At 39.5% G+C, this 19,520-nt stretch overlaps 3 protein-coding genes across 3 annotated transcripts in view; 2 read left to right on the top strand and 1 right to left on the bottom strand.

Moving 5' to 3' along the window:
- The first annotated feature begins 860 nt into the window (after positions 1-860).
- rpl27 (ribosomal protein L27) lies at positions 861-4,715 on the top strand. The gene is made up of 5 exons (XM_063472416.1): positions 861-904; positions 1,406-1,488; positions 2,592-2,761; positions 4,177-4,287; positions 4,630-4,715. Exons 2-5 carry the CDS (start codon positions 1,408-1,410, stop codon positions 4,676-4,678), a joined length of 411 nt encoding a protein of 136 aa, XP_063328486.1. The 5' UTR covers positions 861-904; positions 1,406-1,407; the 3' UTR covers positions 4,679-4,715.
- A 1,406-nt stretch (positions 4,716-6,121) lies between these two features.
- ifi35 (interferon-induced protein 35) lies at positions 6,122-12,114 on the top strand. Its single transcript, XM_063470846.1, has 10 exons — positions 6,122-6,293; positions 6,621-6,647; positions 6,848-6,922; positions 8,263-8,421; positions 8,915-9,031; positions 9,117-9,261; positions 10,523-10,632; positions 10,716-10,899; positions 11,098-11,204; positions 11,323-12,114. The coding sequence occupies exons 2-10, from the start codon at positions 6,633-6,635 to the stop codon at positions 11,533-11,535; spliced, it is 1,125 nt and encodes a 374-aa protein (XP_063326916.1). The 5' UTR covers positions 6,122-6,293; positions 6,621-6,632; the 3' UTR covers positions 11,536-12,114.
- A 1,378-nt stretch (positions 12,115-13,492) lies between these two features.
- Positions 13,493-19,520, bottom strand: part of bcat2 (branched chain amino-acid transaminase 2, mitochondrial) — a 14,683-nt gene continuing 8,655 nt past the window's right edge. Inside the window, exons 7-11 of the mRNA XM_063472413.1 lie at positions 16,549-16,691; positions 16,356-16,441; positions 15,820-15,960; positions 15,489-15,563; positions 13,493-14,805 (exon numbers count right to left, since the gene is read on the bottom strand). Of these exons, the coding sequence (XP_063328483.1) occupies positions 14,764-14,805; positions 15,489-15,563; positions 15,820-15,960; positions 16,356-16,441; positions 16,549-16,691 (487 nt within the window). The 3' untranslated portion in view covers positions 13,493-14,763. The remainder of the gene's footprint in view (positions 14,806-15,488; positions 15,564-15,819; positions 15,961-16,355; positions 16,442-16,548; positions 16,692-19,520) is intronic.

The following is a 19,520-nucleotide window of genomic DNA, read 5'->3' as shown; positions in this document are numbered from 1 at the left end:
GATAACAACAATAATTGTAATGCACATTTTACCCCTCTGTCTTATGGGAAGGATCTATAGTTTCTCATACTCGGTCCCAGCTGCAAATCAAGGGTGATGCACAACCTAAGATTGTCTGCTCAGAGAGCTTCAGTGACTTTACAAGGCAGTATGATGAAGTTTTTAGAACATGGTTGCTTTCATCTTTATTAGATAAGACAGATAAGAAAGAAAACAAAATAGTTCTCTTCATAAAAGGAGAGAAGTAAACACCAAATAATAACCATGTATGTGATCTGTATTGCTTGGAATTGGAATAAGTAAAAATCTGTTAGGTATTTGCACATAAATTGCTATGGGTGGATTGATTTAATAGCTCAGCAATGTCTTGGGTCCACCAGACCCGCCAACATTATCTGAGTAACAAACATTTGAACACCACAAAAGGTTTAATGGAGCAAAGCATGTGGATGACTGTCGGGGGACTGAATGCTGCTAAAGATGGTGCAAATAATAAAATAATAATAAATCTACCTGATTTTTCTTGTTACCCTAATTACACTAATTTCTTTTATTTAGATTTTATAACTGAGTCTCTATGCCACCGACTGAAACATCCCACGTCTTTTTTTTTACTCTGAAATAACTTGAAAATTGTTCAATACGGTGAAAATCTAAAGAAACGTAATAATCCGCCTTTAGTGGGTTTTTTTTCTTTAGGTTCCTATTTTTAAAAAGAAGTGCTAAAATAATAACTTTCATTTAATGATCGAGTTCTGGTGAATTTTTTGTTTAAAAATTAATAAACAAAAAACCATTCACTCGCTGATACTTACGGATGTGACGTAGGCAGACCGATGGGTCAAAGTTCAGCTAAACCTTGTGGACTTCCTTTCCTGTTAGCGGTGGCCGTAGAACAGCATCAGTGAGTGCGATTTCCCTTCAAACAATCTTCATCCATCGCTCCAAATCCGCCTAATTTTATCATTTTTTTCATGATACATAGACGGCACCAACTCTGTTAGTTCAGATGTGGCCGTTAGTTTGTAGATTTTGTTTGCTAAAGAAAGAAAATGAGCAGATTTATCGCAGCGCTTCGTCCCCCGCTGTGCTCTTTTCAACATGGCAGCTTCCTTGATGTGTAGACGCTCAGAGTCCCATTGAGCCGCTTGTGAAATAAGACTGTTTATGTGTGTAGGCATCTTATTGAGCTGTATTAGTTTTGCTGTAAGGTGCTTATGCGGTGCACTTAATAATGTGTCCGAGCAAAATAATTAAAATGAAAACAGCTTGAAAGCTGTTAGCCTAGCTGAAAGCTAATGCTAACTTAGCATAAACGAGAGGCCGACTTGGAGACGTGTTGGCGGATTGACGGGTTTGATTTGATATTGACACTGAGTTTAAATGTGCCCTCTCTTTCTGGCAGAAATGGGCAAGTTCATGAAGCCTGGGAAGGTGGTGATGGTCCTAGCTGGACGCTACGCTGGGCGCAAAGCTGTCATCGTCAAGGTAAGACCGAAGAGCTTCTGGGAGTTTTTTGTAAGGCGGTTAAAAGAGTTTGCTGATTGTATGGCACATGTGCCTGAATATGTACACACCAAGCTCTTACCAGAGTTGTCCATCTGAAAGCCAAATTGCCATTTGTCTGCATGTTGAATTTCCAAGAATACAGTTTTCAGGCCATGTGATGAGGGATAGAAAATAAAAGTCCTATTACAGTCCATGTATCCAGTGTTTCCCATGCGTTTCAGTCAGACAGCCCACAAACGTTTTGTCATAACTACAGTTGGGCTTTGTGCTCAGAGCTCATCACTTCATGTATATATATTGGATGTAAAACTAGAAAGTGGTGAGTAAATATCTCTGGAGCCTACAGGTGGATGCTGGGGAGCATGTTGCCTGTGGAGCACAGCTCAAGCTCCTTGCTTAAACTAACTTTGCTTTAGTAGTGTTTGGAGGTGTACACACAGGTGTGTGCTGTGTGGAAGGAGGCATCTCTTTTTCAGAAGATAGTCTAAGATGGTCAAGTTGGCGTAAGTCCATAGTTAAGGTAGCTGAATGATATTGGAACGCTACGACATACCTGACCAGCTGGAAGGGAAAACATGAGATGGGAAGAAACTGAGTTTACATAATTTCCTTTGGGATTAAAAAAGTATAGTGACTCTGATAGCAATACCAGATGGTGTCATTTCCTCAGGTGGAAAGAAAAATAAAATAAAAGGCTGGGTAGCTCACCAGAAATAACTGGCTTTACTTGGGTGGGCAGCACATTCAAGTAAAACTGATACGTGGGGAAACACTGATACATTTTTTCGCCTTCAAATACATTGAAAGTAAACTGGAACTAATATTTAAAGATTGGCCAAATTTACTACTTAATCATCCCTGTTTTTGTGTTTAGCATTCCTAAATTCACCCTTTCCTAGCATTTTTATTTATTTATTTATTTATTTTTTGAAAATGCTTCTCTCACCCCAGGCTCAGTTGTTTAGGGGTAAAATTATTGCTCTGGGAGTTCATTTGGAGTCTCCATGCTGCAGTGGTAATTCAGCTTTTCGTCTTGTTTCGTGTCTCTGATGTCACATCCTCCTGCTAATGTCTGCCTGCAGAACATTGATGATGGCACCGCTGACCGTCCCTACAGCCACGCTCTGGTCGCCGGCATCGACCGCTATCCCCGTAAGGTGACCACATCCATGGGCAAGAAGAAGATCGCCAAGAGGTCCAAGATCAAGGCCTTCGTTAAGGTGTTCAACTACAACCACCTCATGCCCACCAGGTTGGTGTCTAATCCACATTGACATAATTAGGTTTTCCTGTAAAGAAAATAAAGTGGTGGTGACAGATGAAGCCTTTTGGGATGTCTTATAAAAAGTGTCCAACAGCTGTAACATGATTGGATACCATATTATGAATGTTAAATCAAGAAAGGCTGTCATTTTTAAAAACATCTGGTTGATTAAATGTTTCGAGTTTAATTGAGGAGGCTGGTTATTCTTCTTTCAAAAATCCAATCAAATCTATGGGCTGAAATCTGACACGGTGTTCTTCCCATTATTATTTATGTGTCTCTGAAGACATTTACAGATAATCACTGATAATCAATATTGTGGAACTTGTATAATGACACAGTTTCTGTGAGTCTCATAATCATAAATCCACCCATCAGACTCGGTGAGGTGCAAATAAATACAGTGCTTATCTGAATCTGAACTGTGCATTCATTAGAAGTTTAAATATTATATTGCTTGCAGTTATTTAAGCAGAGAGCTGGAATGTGTGGTGTCTTCAGATCAAAGTTTTATTACTGGAGATGTTTTTGTTGCTTATTGTCCTTTCCAGCTGTTAACAGCTGTTCTTTGCTTCTTCTTTTTTCTTTTTCTTTTTTTTGATCCACTTGTTTTAAACGACCAACATGCTTGACTTGCCTTATATGTTTGATCTGAATAATTGTTACTACTTCAGGGTGAACGAGCCACTTAAGCAAAAAGTAGTCTGGATTTTAGGACAGCTGTTTTGCTCCGTAAAATGACTGATCCCTTCAAGTACATAAATAGGTCTGTTAAACGCTGCTGTCACTTTATCTGAACAGATGCTCTTCAGACATCTTTGGTGCCCAAAACCTATAAAAACTATAGAACTTTATCTTGATGACGAAAAGAGATTTTGCTTAATTTTTTATTTATTTTTTAACTGGGGCCTGGTTTTCAGAATATGGGCCAGTTATAGTTTTGTTCCAGTGACTTTCATTTTTAGACTGAGGTATAAAGAGTTGTGACAGTCATCCTGCTGGTGCTCTGATGCAGGAATATGTGATGTTCAGCTGTTGATCGAAGATGTGATCAAATTGTAATTTGTAGAACAATGTTGAGCAAGAGGAGTCGTTTTTATCAAACAGCAGTTAGTTGCTGGTTGGCATCAGTGGCTTTTCACCCACACAGGCTGCCTTAAGTGCTTGATGTGTCTGATTCAGTGTAACGTTGAACAAACTTGATGCAACGCTGAGGGAGAATGTCGACTTGAACATTGAGCAGGTTTATGATCCATTTGTAATTTATGAATCTGGAATCTAGTAAAGCAATACTGATTGTTCATATCTTACAGGTATGAAGGTGCTCAGTAGAGCGAGCTGCAGTCAGCCACTGGTCTCAATAAAAAAAAAAAAAAGTCTTTAACATGTTTTTACTCCTTCAGATACTCTGTGGATATTCCTCTGGACAAAACTGTTGTGAACAAGGATGTCTTCAGGGATCCAGCTCTCAAACGCAAAGCCAGGCGGGAGGCCAAGGTCAAGTTTGAGGAGAGGTGAGTCTCCCTGATTTCCTTTTGATTTAACATCAGAGGATTTATGTTTCAATTTTAATAAAGTACAATCAGGGTTACATTTTTCATGATTTCAAAATGAGTATGTGTTCTAAAGTAGAGTTAAGTGGACAAAAAGTCCGGCGGCAGCACAATCAAGGGAAAAAAGATCCCATTATGATCAAAATAAACCCTTTCCCAGGACACCATTGTTCTTTTATACATTTTGTAATTTCCTCTTAGCAAGCAGTTGGTGTGTGCATGTCCAGATTCTAATCAGTGATGTTTGCTCTGTTTGACTGTTTAATCAGAGAAAATGAGCTCACCCCCTGTTTGTTCTTTCAGGTACAAGACGGGCAAGAACAAGTGGTTCTTCCAGAAGCTCAGATTCTAAATTCACTTGGTTTCACAAATAAATGTTTAAAAACTGATTTTCACTCTTGACTCATCGTGTTTGTGTAGGGTGGGGTGTGTTTTCTCATACTGAAAATTCATGAAATATTCTTAAGGATTACATCTGGAAAACTGTGGGAATAGACTTGTAATATTCACCAGCTGCTGAAAAAGTAATCGGAGTTATTCTTGGTTACGAGGACGTAGTCGCACCAAATTACCCTGTAACGTGCAGATGTCTGACCTTGGCACATAATCATCACTCACCTCTTTTTTTTTTTTAAATTTTTGAAACAGGTTGTATGATATCTTACTGCCTGCTTTTAACTGTGCTTGTAACTAAACAGCACCAATAATGTAAATATTTACAAGACTGATACTGGAAACAGACACGAGTTCACATTTTCTGCTGAAAGAAATTATTCACTGCTGCTTCTGTGTGAATTTGATCAGCTGGAACAGGTTAATACAAACTTAAAGGTCGAGCAAAATAAAAGCCTGACTAATTATTCAATGAACATTTTTAGCATGAGAGATTCTCGGGAACTTTCAGAGTATGGCTCAAATACTTGAACATCCAATGAGGGTGTTATGAATGTGGCAGTGAGATGTGGTTGCTTTTTCATTTTAATTTTTTTTTAAGCATCTGAATTAAAGGCAGACTATAATGATAGAAAATCTTCACTGAGCTGTTGGTACGTTGTATTGTGATCAGAGCTCATCAGGCCATTTGTATAGTGTTTAGCAGTTTCAGGAAAATTAAATTTTGATTTTAAGAAACTTGACTGCACATGAGAAATCTTAAATATTGAATATTTATTCAACATTTTAATATTGAAGTAATTGATCACTGGTTACAGGTGTAAAAATGATTGATGTGGGGATGAACTTTAAACAGGTGAAAAACAATTTTAAGTTTTTGAAAAACATGAAAATGGCTGAAACAATATTCTTACAAAAATAAAATAAAAATATACAGGAAATATCCGGATTTGTCAGCAATCATCAGATCAGACTGGTGTGTTCATTGACCGTGACATAATGTGTCTGCACTGCAATACCTGTTCTCAAGTTCCTAGATCTGCCCCTAACAAATACCATCCACATTATTATATTTAAAAATATATTTGTCTCTTTGGTTGTTTGTAAAATAAAATAAAAAATTTTTTTAAATAATTTTAAAAAACACGCTGGCATACATGTGCGGACTGATCATCACCGCTAAAACATAAAAGAGAAGAAAATATGACGTAATTTATATATGTGTGTGTGTGTGTGTATATATATATATATATATATACATATATATATATATATATGTGTGTGTGTGTGTGTGTATTTATATCAGAAGTTAAATGAATCTGAAACTTAAAGATGTTCCAAAGTTCCAAAAACAGAATCTGAATTATTTTTTTCCTCTCATGAAGCGCTTCGCAGCTGATGTGATGTAAGGTTCCCACAGGAAGTGAGTGCAGCATTTTGTTTATTTTGAATGCAGCTCCCCCTGCTGGTGGGAAGCGGCATTAATTATACGTAAAGACGCAGGGGATCTTCCTGCGGGGAAAGAGAAACTGAAAGAATGAGTGTGAGTTCAGAGCAGTGATCGTCGGGAGGAGGTAGGTTCACTGCGGCTGCTTTTTTAAAATAAGAAATAAACCTTGATTAAAAACAGGCAAATTCATATCTAATGTGGGAGTTTTCATCAGAGGCTTGATTTAGGTGATTTATTTCCAGGTTCAGAGTAATTCAACTTACTGAGATGTAATCTGTGTGTGGTTTAAAGCAGGCCTGCAGTACATTTTGTTGTTGTGAAGTTTACTTGAGCAGTGTTTTAGCTGTTTTGACTCCCAGTCTGTGTCGATCCTCTGTTAAAAACCTAATTTAACTGTTCAAGTGAGGGACAGTGTGTCACATCTGTAATATTTTGTAAACTTTTCTTCCAGGTTACTTTCACTATGTCGTCAGACGAGGTGAGAGCTCGTTTTGCTTCTTCCTGTTGTTGTTGTCGTTATTATCAAAGCGTTTTAAACCACACGCGTAATGCTGCTCTCTCTGCCAACATTTATTAAGTGTGTTAAAGATATCTATTTAACACACTCTGTGTTACACAGCCTGAGTGTAAGGCTTTTACTTACCCTCCGGCATTCCGTGTCTCCATGTTGTGTTTCAGGACTTCTCTCTGGTTCCGGACCACCAATCCGAGGACACCTTGGAGGGGATTAAGGCTTCAATCAAAAACTACAAGGTGCAATGAGAATTTATGAGTGCGGCTTCATTACACTTAGACAGTTTACCTCCAGTTACACGCAGGGCTCCAAAACTATTCATATGTCTCTGAATACAACCCAGTCCTAAAATGAGATCCAAGTATGCTGAGGGTGCTTCGGTTACTGTGGTCCTTTTTTGTGGAACAAGCTACCTGCTGACCCGAGATCAGTTACAACTTTTTTATTTTGAGACAGGCATTCTAAACGTACACAAGTTTCATGTTTTTATCTTCTGCTTTAAGCGTGTTGACTTACTAAAACTGCCATTTCTAGTAGGGAGAAAGCTCTCTGTCAGGTCCAGTACTCGATCTTGTGATTTCTACCTCCACTAAAGAGGCTGTGTGATTAGTTCTGTTTAGTATGGAGCACTATTACCCAAGAGGTTGCATGAACATTTTACCACAGGGGTGGTGTCGCCAAACGTAGAAGTGGTTAAAGTACTGGAGTCAATCCCGATCTGCATCCTGGACATTTTGGGAATATTATTTACTGTTACGAGAAAGATCAGGAGTGCACATTTTGCATCATATAATCACAAATGTATATCAAACTTCTCAAAAAACTGCAAGGTAATCAAGTTAGCATTCTGAATCCAAGTTCTCGTTCATCCACGCTGAGGAGGGAACACGCTTTTATCACGAAATCATACAATTTAATTAAACCTTCATGGCTTAATGAGTCAAAAATGGAAGAGTATAATGATGTAGACATAATGTAAAGGAGACTTTAACGTATGTTGCACTACAGTGTAGTAATGTCCCTGATGAGATGAGCAGCAATTCTGTTTCTGGTGTTTTAACACAAAACAGGAGAAATGTTTACAATAACCAGCAGGTACTCAGGTGGAAAGAAAACTGAATGTGCAAGTGTGTGAGGTCCACTCCATGTCTCTGTGGTGCTCTGGAGGTTTGTCCAGGTCCTGCCTTTGACCATAGGTTCAGCTTTAAAATCAGAAACACTTCCACTAAAGGTGTGTGTGTGTGTTGTTCTGTAAACACTGCAGATTGAGCTGCTGTCTGTCTTAGCTGAATGCTCACACGCAGATTCAGTTTTAGTTAAATAAAGGGTGAAATACATATACACAGCATAAGCATGCTTTATTTATTAGGAGCAAAAGAACAGAACTCAGAAGAGATTATGTGTTGTTAAAATAACTGTTCAGTGTTTTAACATTTATTAAACTCCGGGAAGAGTTGTTCTGTTGTTCTGCACAAAATACAACCACAAAAGTTCGTGTTTAAAGAGATGTTACATGTCATGCTGATTAGACATCAATAATAACAACAGCCTGGACTCAGCTCTCCCTCTGTGTCCACAGAAAAAGTATGACCAGCTGATGGAGGAGACAAAGGAGCTGACTAGAACTATACAAGACCGGCGAGATCTGAAGCAGCAGTTCAAACACCGCACTGACAAACTGACCCAGGATCTGGAAGATGACAAACGCTCCTATGGAGACCAGCTAGCCAATGAAAAGGTAAAGCATGTGTGACATAAACATGCTTATTTCTCAGTATTACTCTGAGTTTTTCCACCACCATTTAAAGCACTGCGAATAAGTATAGAGTCAAGCTCAAGGAATTTTTCCACTGCACTTCCCCTCAAGGGAAAAATGTTGGTAAGATGGCAGATGTTCAATAACAGGAAGGAAACAAGGAGTCAAGAGGACAGATGATAGTTATTCCATGAATTTTAAGGTAGCGCCTTTGAAAACAAGGTGGGAGTTAAATATGAAATGGAAAATTTTAAGTGAAAATAACTCATAAAAATATATATTAACAATAGGACAAGCAACACAATGGCATTAAACAACAATTAACAAAATATTACATTGTATTATTAATATTAAATGAATGTAAATACTCGTAATTGCTTTCCTAACAGTGTAAATTAAAAAACTGAATCACTAGAAAACAGCACATTAGAATCCCACAAAACTTCAAATGCTTTTTGATTTCTGTGTCTTCTAGTTGAAGCTGGATCTGCTAAAGCAGGAAGAGCTCGAACTGGTGGCGCAGATCAAGGAAACTAATGCTGCTATTAAGGAGGAAGAGGCCAATAAGAAGCACCTGATGCAACAGGCCGACGTACGTTAACCTGATGGGACACACCTCCCTCTGCAGCCCGACACGCCGTGACCTCACCCTGTTAACCTATACCTGCTGATTTCAGGTGTTCACCTCTGTACCAGAGAGGGACATGGTCTTCAAGGGAGCGACTGGAAATGCAAACAACAAGCAAGAGTTTGAGATGAAGCCACATATCGTTTACCCGATGGATGGCGGGATGGCGCTGATTACCTTCGAGGAGGAAGTCGGTGAGTTTTTGCCAGCACTAGCGTGGTTTAGATTTATCTGCGTTTGTTAAAGGAAGCAGGTGATTATATCTTATTTTTAACAGAAACATTAAAAAGTGTGCATAAAGTATTAAAATGCTAATTTCCATATTTTTATTCATGCACTGTACCGGAGGAGCTTTGCGTGATTTTCTGTTCAAAATAATCTTTATTTCTTACTTTGGGGCTTGATGCAGGACTTCTAAATTAAACAAGCTGCTTTAGCTCCTCCCCCTTTAACCTTCTGTAGGTGGCTTAAACAGCAGGTAGATGGATTGCGCTCACAGGTGGAGCTGCATACCTGAGGTATTAGGAATATCTGCTCATTCTGGGATCAAACAGAACCAAGAAGAGAAGAAACGATTGCTCAGAGCAGTCCATACACTGACCTCATTATTTGTTAAATATAGGCATAAATTATTGTAGTAGTATAAATATAATAGAATAAAAAGGACCGTATTTTATTTTATTAGTCATATGACTAAGAATTTTAGGTCAATCATAGGAAATGAAAACAAAGTTTGTGACCTAAAACATTCAAAGTATAATGCTGTTCTTTGGATCTAAACTAGCACAGTGAAACAAAATAACCTATCTGAAGAGGTTTCAGCTTAATGATAGCAATTAGAATATTCATAATATGTAATTGGAAGACTGTGAATTGAATTTAGTTTTACCTTTCTGCAAAAAAAGGGAATTTCTTATTTAAGACAAAGTCAGGTCAAATAAATTCTGATTTCACAAAATAAAAACAAGTAAATAATAAATAGATGAATGGATAAGGGGAAGAAGATGGATAGATGACTAATAAATAAATGCTGCTTTAAAAGACATAGGTTTTCGTGCCACATTCAACAGAAAAATTCAAAAAGTATGTTGATAAATGTATCTACCTTCAGCTGCAGGCCAAACTGAGCCACTAGGGGGCCTAATGTCGCTTTGCACATTCAGCTTTCAAACAGCTACTAGGCTGCAAGCAGGAAGATGCTTCTTGCATCTTATTTGGCTTTAAACTGGAGCCAAATAAAATTATTAGTTCTTTATTATGAGATTATTAGGGCTCCAAAATGAAAGAAATAATCTGCAAGATGAATCTTCAGGCTCTCATCATTTTGGCTGCATGTATTTGGAGCAGATTCTTCTGACAGCTGCGGGAATAGAAAATAATGTCTTTCGGCTATTTTCGAAAATGTAAATTAAATTTAAAATTTAAAATTCCAGATCTCTCTGTTTCATTTTCCAGTGGCAAGGAAGATTCTGGAACTGAAGAAGCATCAGGTGGATCTGGGAGGAGAGTGCAGCATCACAGTGGAGGCCAGGCCGGTTCATCTGATGCTGCCCAAGCTGGTGGAGGTAAAACAAACAACACAGCGAATCAAAGACAGCGTCGGCCCAGGTTTAGCTGATCTGCTTACGTGTCCCGTTTGTTCCCACAGATCGACTCTGAGGTTTGTTCTCAGCGTATTTTAATCTCCAACCTGCCCAGAATGGACACCGACACTCTGCGGGACAAGCTGGAGATCCATTTCTCCAAATCTAAAAATGGAGGCGGTGAGGTGGTGGAATGTGAATACCTGTCTGACTCTGAGACGGTGGTCCTCACGTTTGCAGAGAACAACAGTGAGCATTGAATATTTTACCCTCATGTCACAGGACACAGTTAATCCAGAGTAGAGGGGGTTTGTTTAAATGAAACTTCATCACAGAGACAAGAATAACTCTGTGTTTGGTGGATTATGATGTTCTAAGCTGTGTATATAAAGAGTAATCAGGATTGTTTTTGACCACCAGCTGATGGACTGTTTTTTTTTGTATTAGTTGCCAAACGTGTGGTACAAAATGAGTTCCATGACTTGAGTCTCCAAAAGAAGAAGCACACAGTGAGAGTGACGCCTTTCCTCAACGGGAAAATTTCAAACCTGAAGGTAAGCGCATTTATCAGATTATCTGTATCTGCTCTTACTGAAATTCTAATAAAATATATTTTAATAAATTTGAGTGTTTTGTGTGTTTTGCGTGTGTGTGTGGTGGATTGTCAATTAGACCGAGATGACACAGTGTCCTCGGACGGTAATGCTGACAGGAATACCCGACATCATGGACCGGGAAACTCTGCAGGACCTGCTAGAAATCCACTTCCAGAAAAACACCAACGGCGGGGGAGAAATCGAAGCTTTTCTCTACAACCCGCTGGGTCAGCACACCTCTGCTGTGTTTGGAGGCGTCACACCAGACTCTGAGGATGAGGAACAGTAGATCCACCACTGCTGCTTCGACAAAGGTTCAGGGTTAATATTATCTACCAGAAATGAAGACCGGAACTTGCTTTTGTCCCTTGCATGAGGGAGGTCAGCATAAATTTATAAAAGTTATTATTCAAAGGGGATTTTTGGCATCAGAAAAAGTGGGTGGTAATTGTTCTATGATTGCAGAGATTAAAGTGAAAGTGTATCTATAAAGTATTTAACCTGGGTAAATACTGTGGTATCACAGTCATGCAATACATCTTGATTATATTGCACTTATGTAAACTGCTGATGAAACCATTTCCAGTCTTTGTGCAGACAAATGTAAATTACCCAATGTAAAATATTAAACTGTATGAAATGAAGATTTTTTCCTGCTAAAATGAAAAAAAAAAAGCTTAGTAGTTGTGCCATATCTCTTTTTTTTTTTTCTTTCCATGAAAAAGGTGGCGGTGTCCATCTTTAGTTACTGGAGAAGCGTCTGGATTTCTGTATGCAAAGCAAATGAATTACTTATTTTTAACAAGATTGCCTTGTTGGATGTCGTGGGCTCCATTTTATTGTATTCATAAAAGAATAAAAGTTAATTGTGAGAAAATCCTCTTTGGACAGTTGGTGCTTTTTGACACGCTTGTATCTGATAATGGACAGAAAACCCTGACCAATTAAATCAATCAAAGATAAAAAGGCAACTTATAAAGCCAATTATACACCTTTAGGCACTTTGTTACTAGCAGCCTGTCACACAAACAGTAATTTGTTCCCATTTTTTCATATCAACCACAAAAGATGCCAAAGATAACTCTGACAAGCACAAAATTGTATTTTTGCACCAACAAGGATTTCCCAGAGTTTTTAGCTGAAAACATGGTTTGCATGCAGTCTGTCCTTAAAATTACAATCTAAAAAAAAAGTGGAGGACAAAAGAAGAGGGGAAAACCTTGACAGCAGATGCCATGTTTTAAGGGAAAAAGACAATCCAGCAAAGACTTGGCAGAAGACCTGAGAGATCTGGACCTTCAGCCGGTCCGTCTACTGCTCACTGAAGCCTCGACACAAACGGTCTTGTAGATGAGCAGCTGTGAAGAGGCTATTCTTAAGGAAAGTGGGTGAAAAGTCAGAGATATGCCACATTACACAAGAACTGGACTGAAAATCTGTGGCAAAAGATCTGTTGGAGTGAAAAATCCAAATTTTAAATATTTGGTTTAATCTTTGTCAGTATTTACAGAGGACGCACAATAGACGTACGACAGCGAGCGTCTAGAGCCATCTGTAGAACACAATGGAGCCTCTGTCATGGTTTCAGCCTGTGGTCTTGGAGATTTTGTCAAAATTGATGGAATTACAAACACAGAAAAGTACCACGTTTTGATCCATCTGGAAAGCATCAGGGTTTGACCTCCTCAGAGTCTGGACCTCAACAGTATTGAAGAAGTATGAGATCATCTTGACAGGATAGAACAACTTGCAGAGGTCTGAATATCCTTCCACAAGCCTGAAGAATTAATTCTGAAGACTACTTAAAGAAATCACAAGAAAGCGTACCTACGACAGTTCAGGATGTGTTGAGGAATAAAGACGGTCACAGCAAATATTGACTTTCAAGCTTGTTAGAATTGTTCCAACTCTGTATTTTACAGAATGCAAAAGTTTTGCACAATAACATAAGACATTCGCCAGCCACTTTATCAGGTACACACATTCAACTGCTTGTTAAGGCTGCTGATGGTGCTGTAAGTGTGAGGGATTGTATCTCTGTTTGATCGCCACAGCCTGAGTATTGCTGCTCACCACAGTGTACCCATCTTCTAATGGTTCCTTCAGCCACACCACAAAACGTAAATCATAAATTCATCACCAAAACACTGATTAAATGATTATTATTAATATCATCTAGAAGAACTTTTAATCAAATGCTAAATACAGATGATTTAAAAAAAACAAAAAAAACAAAAAGGACCCACTGAACTCAACCTGGCTTTATTGTAAAAACAAAAACAGCCAAATAAAGCTAACAGCACATTTAAAAAACTAAACAGATATTGCTTTACATATCCAGCTACATCCCCTAAAGACAAAATCAGCAGCTTTAAATGGACAGATGAAGAAGCTGACAGACAGAGATCAGGCACTTGGACAGAGGAGACTTACAGCGTGTACAAATATAGCAGAGAAAGTCACAGCTAAACACATGGTGACACAGTCAAGTACTCTGGAAGACAATCGGACGAATTTCACATCACAATGAGGAGGAAAAAATTATAATTTAAAACCCTCTAAAATAACAACAGTCTATTTGCTACCGTACAGTATTTTTCAGGAGTGCAGCATCTAACAGTCCCTCTCGTCTGCAGCGTGTCGCCGTTCAGCAGTCCTTCTGTTTGTGCGTGCTGCTGCTTGCTCAAATCTTTTTTTTTTTTTTTGTGCTGTCAAAGTCTTTACAAATAAAACCAACAAACATTAAAACCCACTCATTATTATTTTCTAAAAAGCCGAGTCACACACAGATGTTACAACTAAGCTCAGTGCAAACTCCGGTGTCTAAGCGACGTGGCCCCATGAAAAATTACAGATCAGTTCGCCAAGTACACGACAATAAGGAATAACACATCCTTACAAGGTTGGCTATTCCAGTTTTGGCTACTCACATGTAACAGTTAAAGGTTTTAGGTCAAATACCATGAGCTAATATCAACTGCTGTTGTGACATTCACCTTAATGCATTTGTTGATGAGTAACAGTAACTACCAAAGTCTTAAACACCAAATACAAACCTGTAGCTTGAGACTAAGACGCCTGAAACATATCAAACTTTGTGCCTGTTTGTTAATGCAGGGCTGATTAAAATGAAAGTACGAGCATCTGAGTGAAGTTTAGCCTGTATAAATGCTGTGAAGATAAATCATATTAATATTTAAAATCTCTTTTTTTTCCCCTCTAACAATTAAAATTTTCTTCGGGCTTGATATCGGCAAACGTCGCCGTTAGTATTGCTGCCAAAGCGAGCGTAACATTCAAACCACCAACTGGTTTTCTGAGACAGTAACATCTGTGAAAGGCGTCCAAAAAGACAGGAAGAGAGAGGTCTGTGTCCCCGAGTGAAGAAGCAGGAGTGCATTCATTGGATGAAAGGAGTGCCGTGGGGGCGGGGGGAGGGGATGGGTCGCTGCTGGTTGTTCCAAACTTAAATTAGGGGATTAAATGTTGATACAACCGGCATGTGCAAAGTAGCTGTTTAAACAACCAGTGGAGCCCATTCACTTGGTGTGCGTCCGTACTGCAGGAAACACAAGGAAGCAAAAGAAGAGGGGGGGGGGGGGGGGGGAATCAATCCAGAGGAAGGAAATGTGGGCGTGAAATAAAGTACATTAAAAAAATGAATTCACATAGAGAACGTCACAGGATAAGCTAGGCCTGCAACAAGTGCTGTTATTCCAATAGCAGAGTGTCATAAAACAAGTCATAAATAAATACTTTTTCAATATCATATTTTACTGATTATTGATCTGAGAACGAAGAATATCTCTGAACTTTCAGACTGATCGACATCAAGGTCGGATGTGTTAAAGAAAAACAAAACATGCATAGGTATGTTTTGTGTCTTTCCCTCACATGAACTAAATGGGGACAGCTCTGAGGCCTAAAGAGTGTAGCCAGTGCAGAAGAGCTTTAAGCCCGAGTTCCTTTTAATGGCCAGCAGGGGGCGACTTCTCTGGCTGCAAAAAGTTTATGTTTATGGGAATTTGATCGTCTGGCTCGGTGATCTCAGTGACTTCATAGGCTCGGTTTCTAGGTAAATATTTAATTGAACCCGAAGTCTTTTGAATCTGGACCCTGTATTTGTCAGTTCCCTCTTGCTGCCACTTGGAAGCAGCAGCATGCAAGTTCCCTTGATCACTTTAAAGATGCTCTAAGTGCCTAATATTTAGATTTGGGATATAAATGCGGTGACGCTCTTACCTGAATATCAGTAAGCTCTTTATAGAACCTTTTGGCCAGATCTGGACCGTTCTGCATGGTGGGGATCTGGTACGTCTGAGAGAAAACAGAAGGAAATATTGATGTTATTGGTGATTTCCTTGGATTCTTCACACCGTCAAACATGTTCTGAAAATGAATATTTAAAAATGAGCACTTTCCACATGATTATTTGTCCACAAATGTTGCCTGATGACTCAGCAAAGCAGAAAAATTAAATATTCATGTTTGATAATGGGTCACAGGAAACCCAGCAACATCACCATTACTCATGAAAAATAAGCAGCATCAGAACCAGGAGATGAACTCCCACCTTTCCTTTGTAGAGGAGGCTGCCGACGGGGCAGACGACGCAGGCCGTCCCTGCACCAAACACCTCCAGGACTCGCCCGGCATCCAGAGCTCCAAGCAGCTCCTTCATGCCCATAGTGCGCTCTGTGACTTTAAACTCTCCCTGACAGAAACACACAAAGAAAGAATTTTTTTTATTTTATTGCTGCTGCACTCTATTCAAAGTTAGAAGTTGGAAATCCCAATCGTAATCTTTCAGCTGGAATGCCTCATTAAATTCCCACCTGGTAACCCGGAGAAGCCCGACCAACCAAAATAATTTGTTCAAGACAATTTCTGAAACTAGCAAACGCTCGTCTGCAAAAAATGACACCACTGAACATCATGCTGGGAAATGCTAGCAAGCACTGGGATGCTACAAAATAACTAAGACTCGGACTAAAAATGAGACTCCTTTTGTTCCATTTCTGCTTATCCTGCGTCTGTGCTGGACTTTCAGTGTGGGCGGGGCTCAGGCAGCTGTCTTATTGAACTAACAGCGTGTGTTTGGTCTCTTACCCAGGATCTTCCCAGGTCCAGCAGTGACTGTCTGGTCACTCCTGGGAGAATAATGCCATCCAGCGGCGGGGTCACCAGCTCTTTCTCTGCATCCACAGAGGAAAAATTCACAAGAGCAGTTTTAAACTGTATGAACAATAAAAAGATGACTGGGGAAAAAAAAACAACCAAATATGAACTAAAAGAATCTGACCTCCTTTCTCATTGGTCCAGTAGATAAAGAGGTTCATGGTGCCGACCTCGGTGATCTCCTCATCTTGTCCATACAGCCAGAGGACCTGCTGACAGCCTCGCTTCATTGCCTCGTTCTGCACCGCTATTGTGGGGCCGTAGTTACTGGAGAGAAGTTAAATAAGACAGACAGCCTGATTTATTACATATGAACAGAGCGGCTTGGACTGAAAAACATAATACAAAGACACATTTCTTGTTTGCATTTGTTTTGGTGTAATGTATGTTTTGCACACCAGGTGGCAGTCAGTGGTAGTGGGGCCACACATCATGAATGGGGCTATTCTGAGGATGACTCTTGCAGGTGTGTTGCATGGCAGGAGGCACACAGGTAAGAAGCAAAAAACAGCTTGCAAATAATAAATGAAAACTGCTGATGTCGACAAGACGGGTCAGACATCAGTGCCAACATGTAACAGTGGTGATTTACAAATAAACCTCCACAACATCCTCCACAGAGACTGAAATGAACAGAAGAGTATTACCGCGTTTTCTCTCCTTGTTTTTCATTTAAATAACATATTTAGTCATCAATTAAAAGCCTTCGCACTCGCCAAAATCACAACCTGCAACCAAAGTAAAGTCACACAATCCAACAATATCCTGCTGGAAACATGTGTAATGTGTAATACAATATAACCATTATTTGCTGTCTGCACAGAGTGACCTTGATCAATCAGAGAAGATATTTATCAGCATTAAAACAGATAAAAAAAAAAAAAAAAATCAGATAAAGCAATACCAGCAATGTGCTGTATGAATATTCATCATATCATCTGTGTAATGTCTTTTCTGACTTAAAAGCAAAACAACAAAGCAAATCAGAGGAACGACTCCCGAATTAGAAAAGCTGAGTTTTATTCTTGTTCAGCTCCTATTTTAAGACTCCAAGAGTCTGAAAACCACCATCGCCTGTTGGGTCTGAAGCTTTTCTAAGACCTGTGTGGGAATGATTCAAATGGCTGGTAAAGCTCATATTTACTTCTTAATTTCAAGAAGTGAGGAAGACACAGTGACATGTCAGGTTTTCAGTCCAAAGAATGATGACAGAGCAACCGTTGTTGTGCACTGGCACCAGACCAGCACCCAAAGAAAAGGTGTTTGTGCTGACGAGGAAGCATCCTGTTAATATCGCGACTGTTAGGAGGAACATCGTGAGAACCACAGAACCGCAATCATTTCTGGATTGACAACAATAAACAATGAACAATGGTGTTAAGAATCCAGCCTCGAGTTGTGCTCGGCTGCCAGCTCTTTCTGAGCGTCACTAAGTTCAAGCTGCATTAGCTTCAAGTGAAGGATACAGAGACCCTGACGTACAGCCCTCTGTGATATTCTGCTTTAATGTTAGGAATGCAGAAATGCAGACCGGCATGACTGACATAGAGTTGTACTTCTGTGCTTTGAAATATGTCTCCATCAGTTCAACACAGTGTGCGGTGTGCAGTGCAGCGAGGAGTCCCTCAGACATCTACACTGGAGAAACTAAACAGCCACTCCATAAACGCATGGCACAACATAGAAGAGCCACCTCGACGGGACTAGACTCAGCTGTACATATGCATCTAAAGGTCAAAGGTCACTCTTTCGAGGATGCAAACGTTCACATTTTTGGACCAAGAACACAGATGGTTTGAAAGAAGAGTGAAAGAAGCCATCTATGCACACTGTGAACGACCTTCTTCGAACAGAGGGGGAGGGCTTAGGGCATCAACTGTCTGCCATCTATAATCCTTATCTCCTCTTTATCTCAGTGGGTCACATGACAGGGTGAGGCAAGGTCTCACAACGGTTTCACCTGAAACCTCTGCTGATAATGACCCACGGCTTTTTTCACACCTCATGTGGTGACGCAAACAATCAATAGTGGGTCAACAACCCTTCAAAGGGAAAACTCCCTCTAGGGCTTAAATACCTGAATTCTTCACCTTTTGTCTTAGAACTGAGGAAACTTCTCGAACTAGAGGTGAAACGCCTTCAAGCAGCAGTGCAGACACGTTGTGATGAAAGCATGAATGAGACATTGACAAATTTTCAAAGATAAAATGGATTTGATTCTGGATAAAAGCCTCAAATGATTAAAAACAAATAGCTTTAATAAAGGATTTTATCTGCTTGTCTAGTATAAAAAAAATCACAGTCCAGTTCCAACTACACTGCTCGACTGATGTGCTCTGGCTTTAGTGATCATATCTAAAACGTCAGCATCAATCAGGCTCTACTTTCTGTACCAGTAAATGCACAATAACATTTAAATGATCAGCTAAACAAGACTGCAAAGCTCTAAATCTACACAGACTAGAAACCTCCAGCTAGGCTGAAAATTTCCTTCAGACCATGCATGAAGTGAAGGATCCTGGGATCTAAAAGGAAACCTGGATCTGGATTACTTTCTGATGTTTTCTTCAGAGCACTGAGATGATATTTCACAGTTTGATATGAATATGTGAAGATATAAGTCAAATTTTGCAAGATCTTGCACTAAAAAGTAACCAATAAAATAAACTCCTTAGCAGAGGTAACAAACAACGTAGGCACACCGAATTACTCAGCTCCACTGGAGTCATGTGACTACTGCTGCTAAATCAGGCCCAACAGCTGAAGTGTTTACTCCACTTTGATGGAGGAGAGCAGATTTGTTGGCTTAGCGAATTGAGTGGATGTTCAGCGGTGTTACGTAATCACGCCGAAGCCGAGCAGGTGCTGATGTAGGACAGCAGAGTCATGTGCTGCTGTCCAAAGCAGGGCCGTGATTACAGGCTGCATGGAATCAGGGGAGATTATAGGAACGCCGATTTGTCTCCTCAGTCTCGTGATTATTTTTGACCTAACTGCAGATGTTTTCAAAAGCACAGGTGATGGTCCAGACCATTAATGTACCAGCTGAAGCCATTGTACGGTTAATGCTGAATATTTTAAGGCTGATTTTAAAGC

This window comes from Pelmatolapia mariae, linkage group LG4 (assembly GCF_036321145.2).
Source record: "Pelmatolapia mariae isolate MD_Pm_ZW linkage group LG4, Pm_UMD_F_2, whole genome shotgun sequence".
Classification (NCBI taxonomy): domain Eukaryota; kingdom Metazoa; phylum Chordata; class Actinopteri; order Cichliformes; family Cichlidae; genus Pelmatolapia; species Pelmatolapia mariae.
This window is presented reverse-complemented; position numbering and strand designations above follow the sequence as displayed.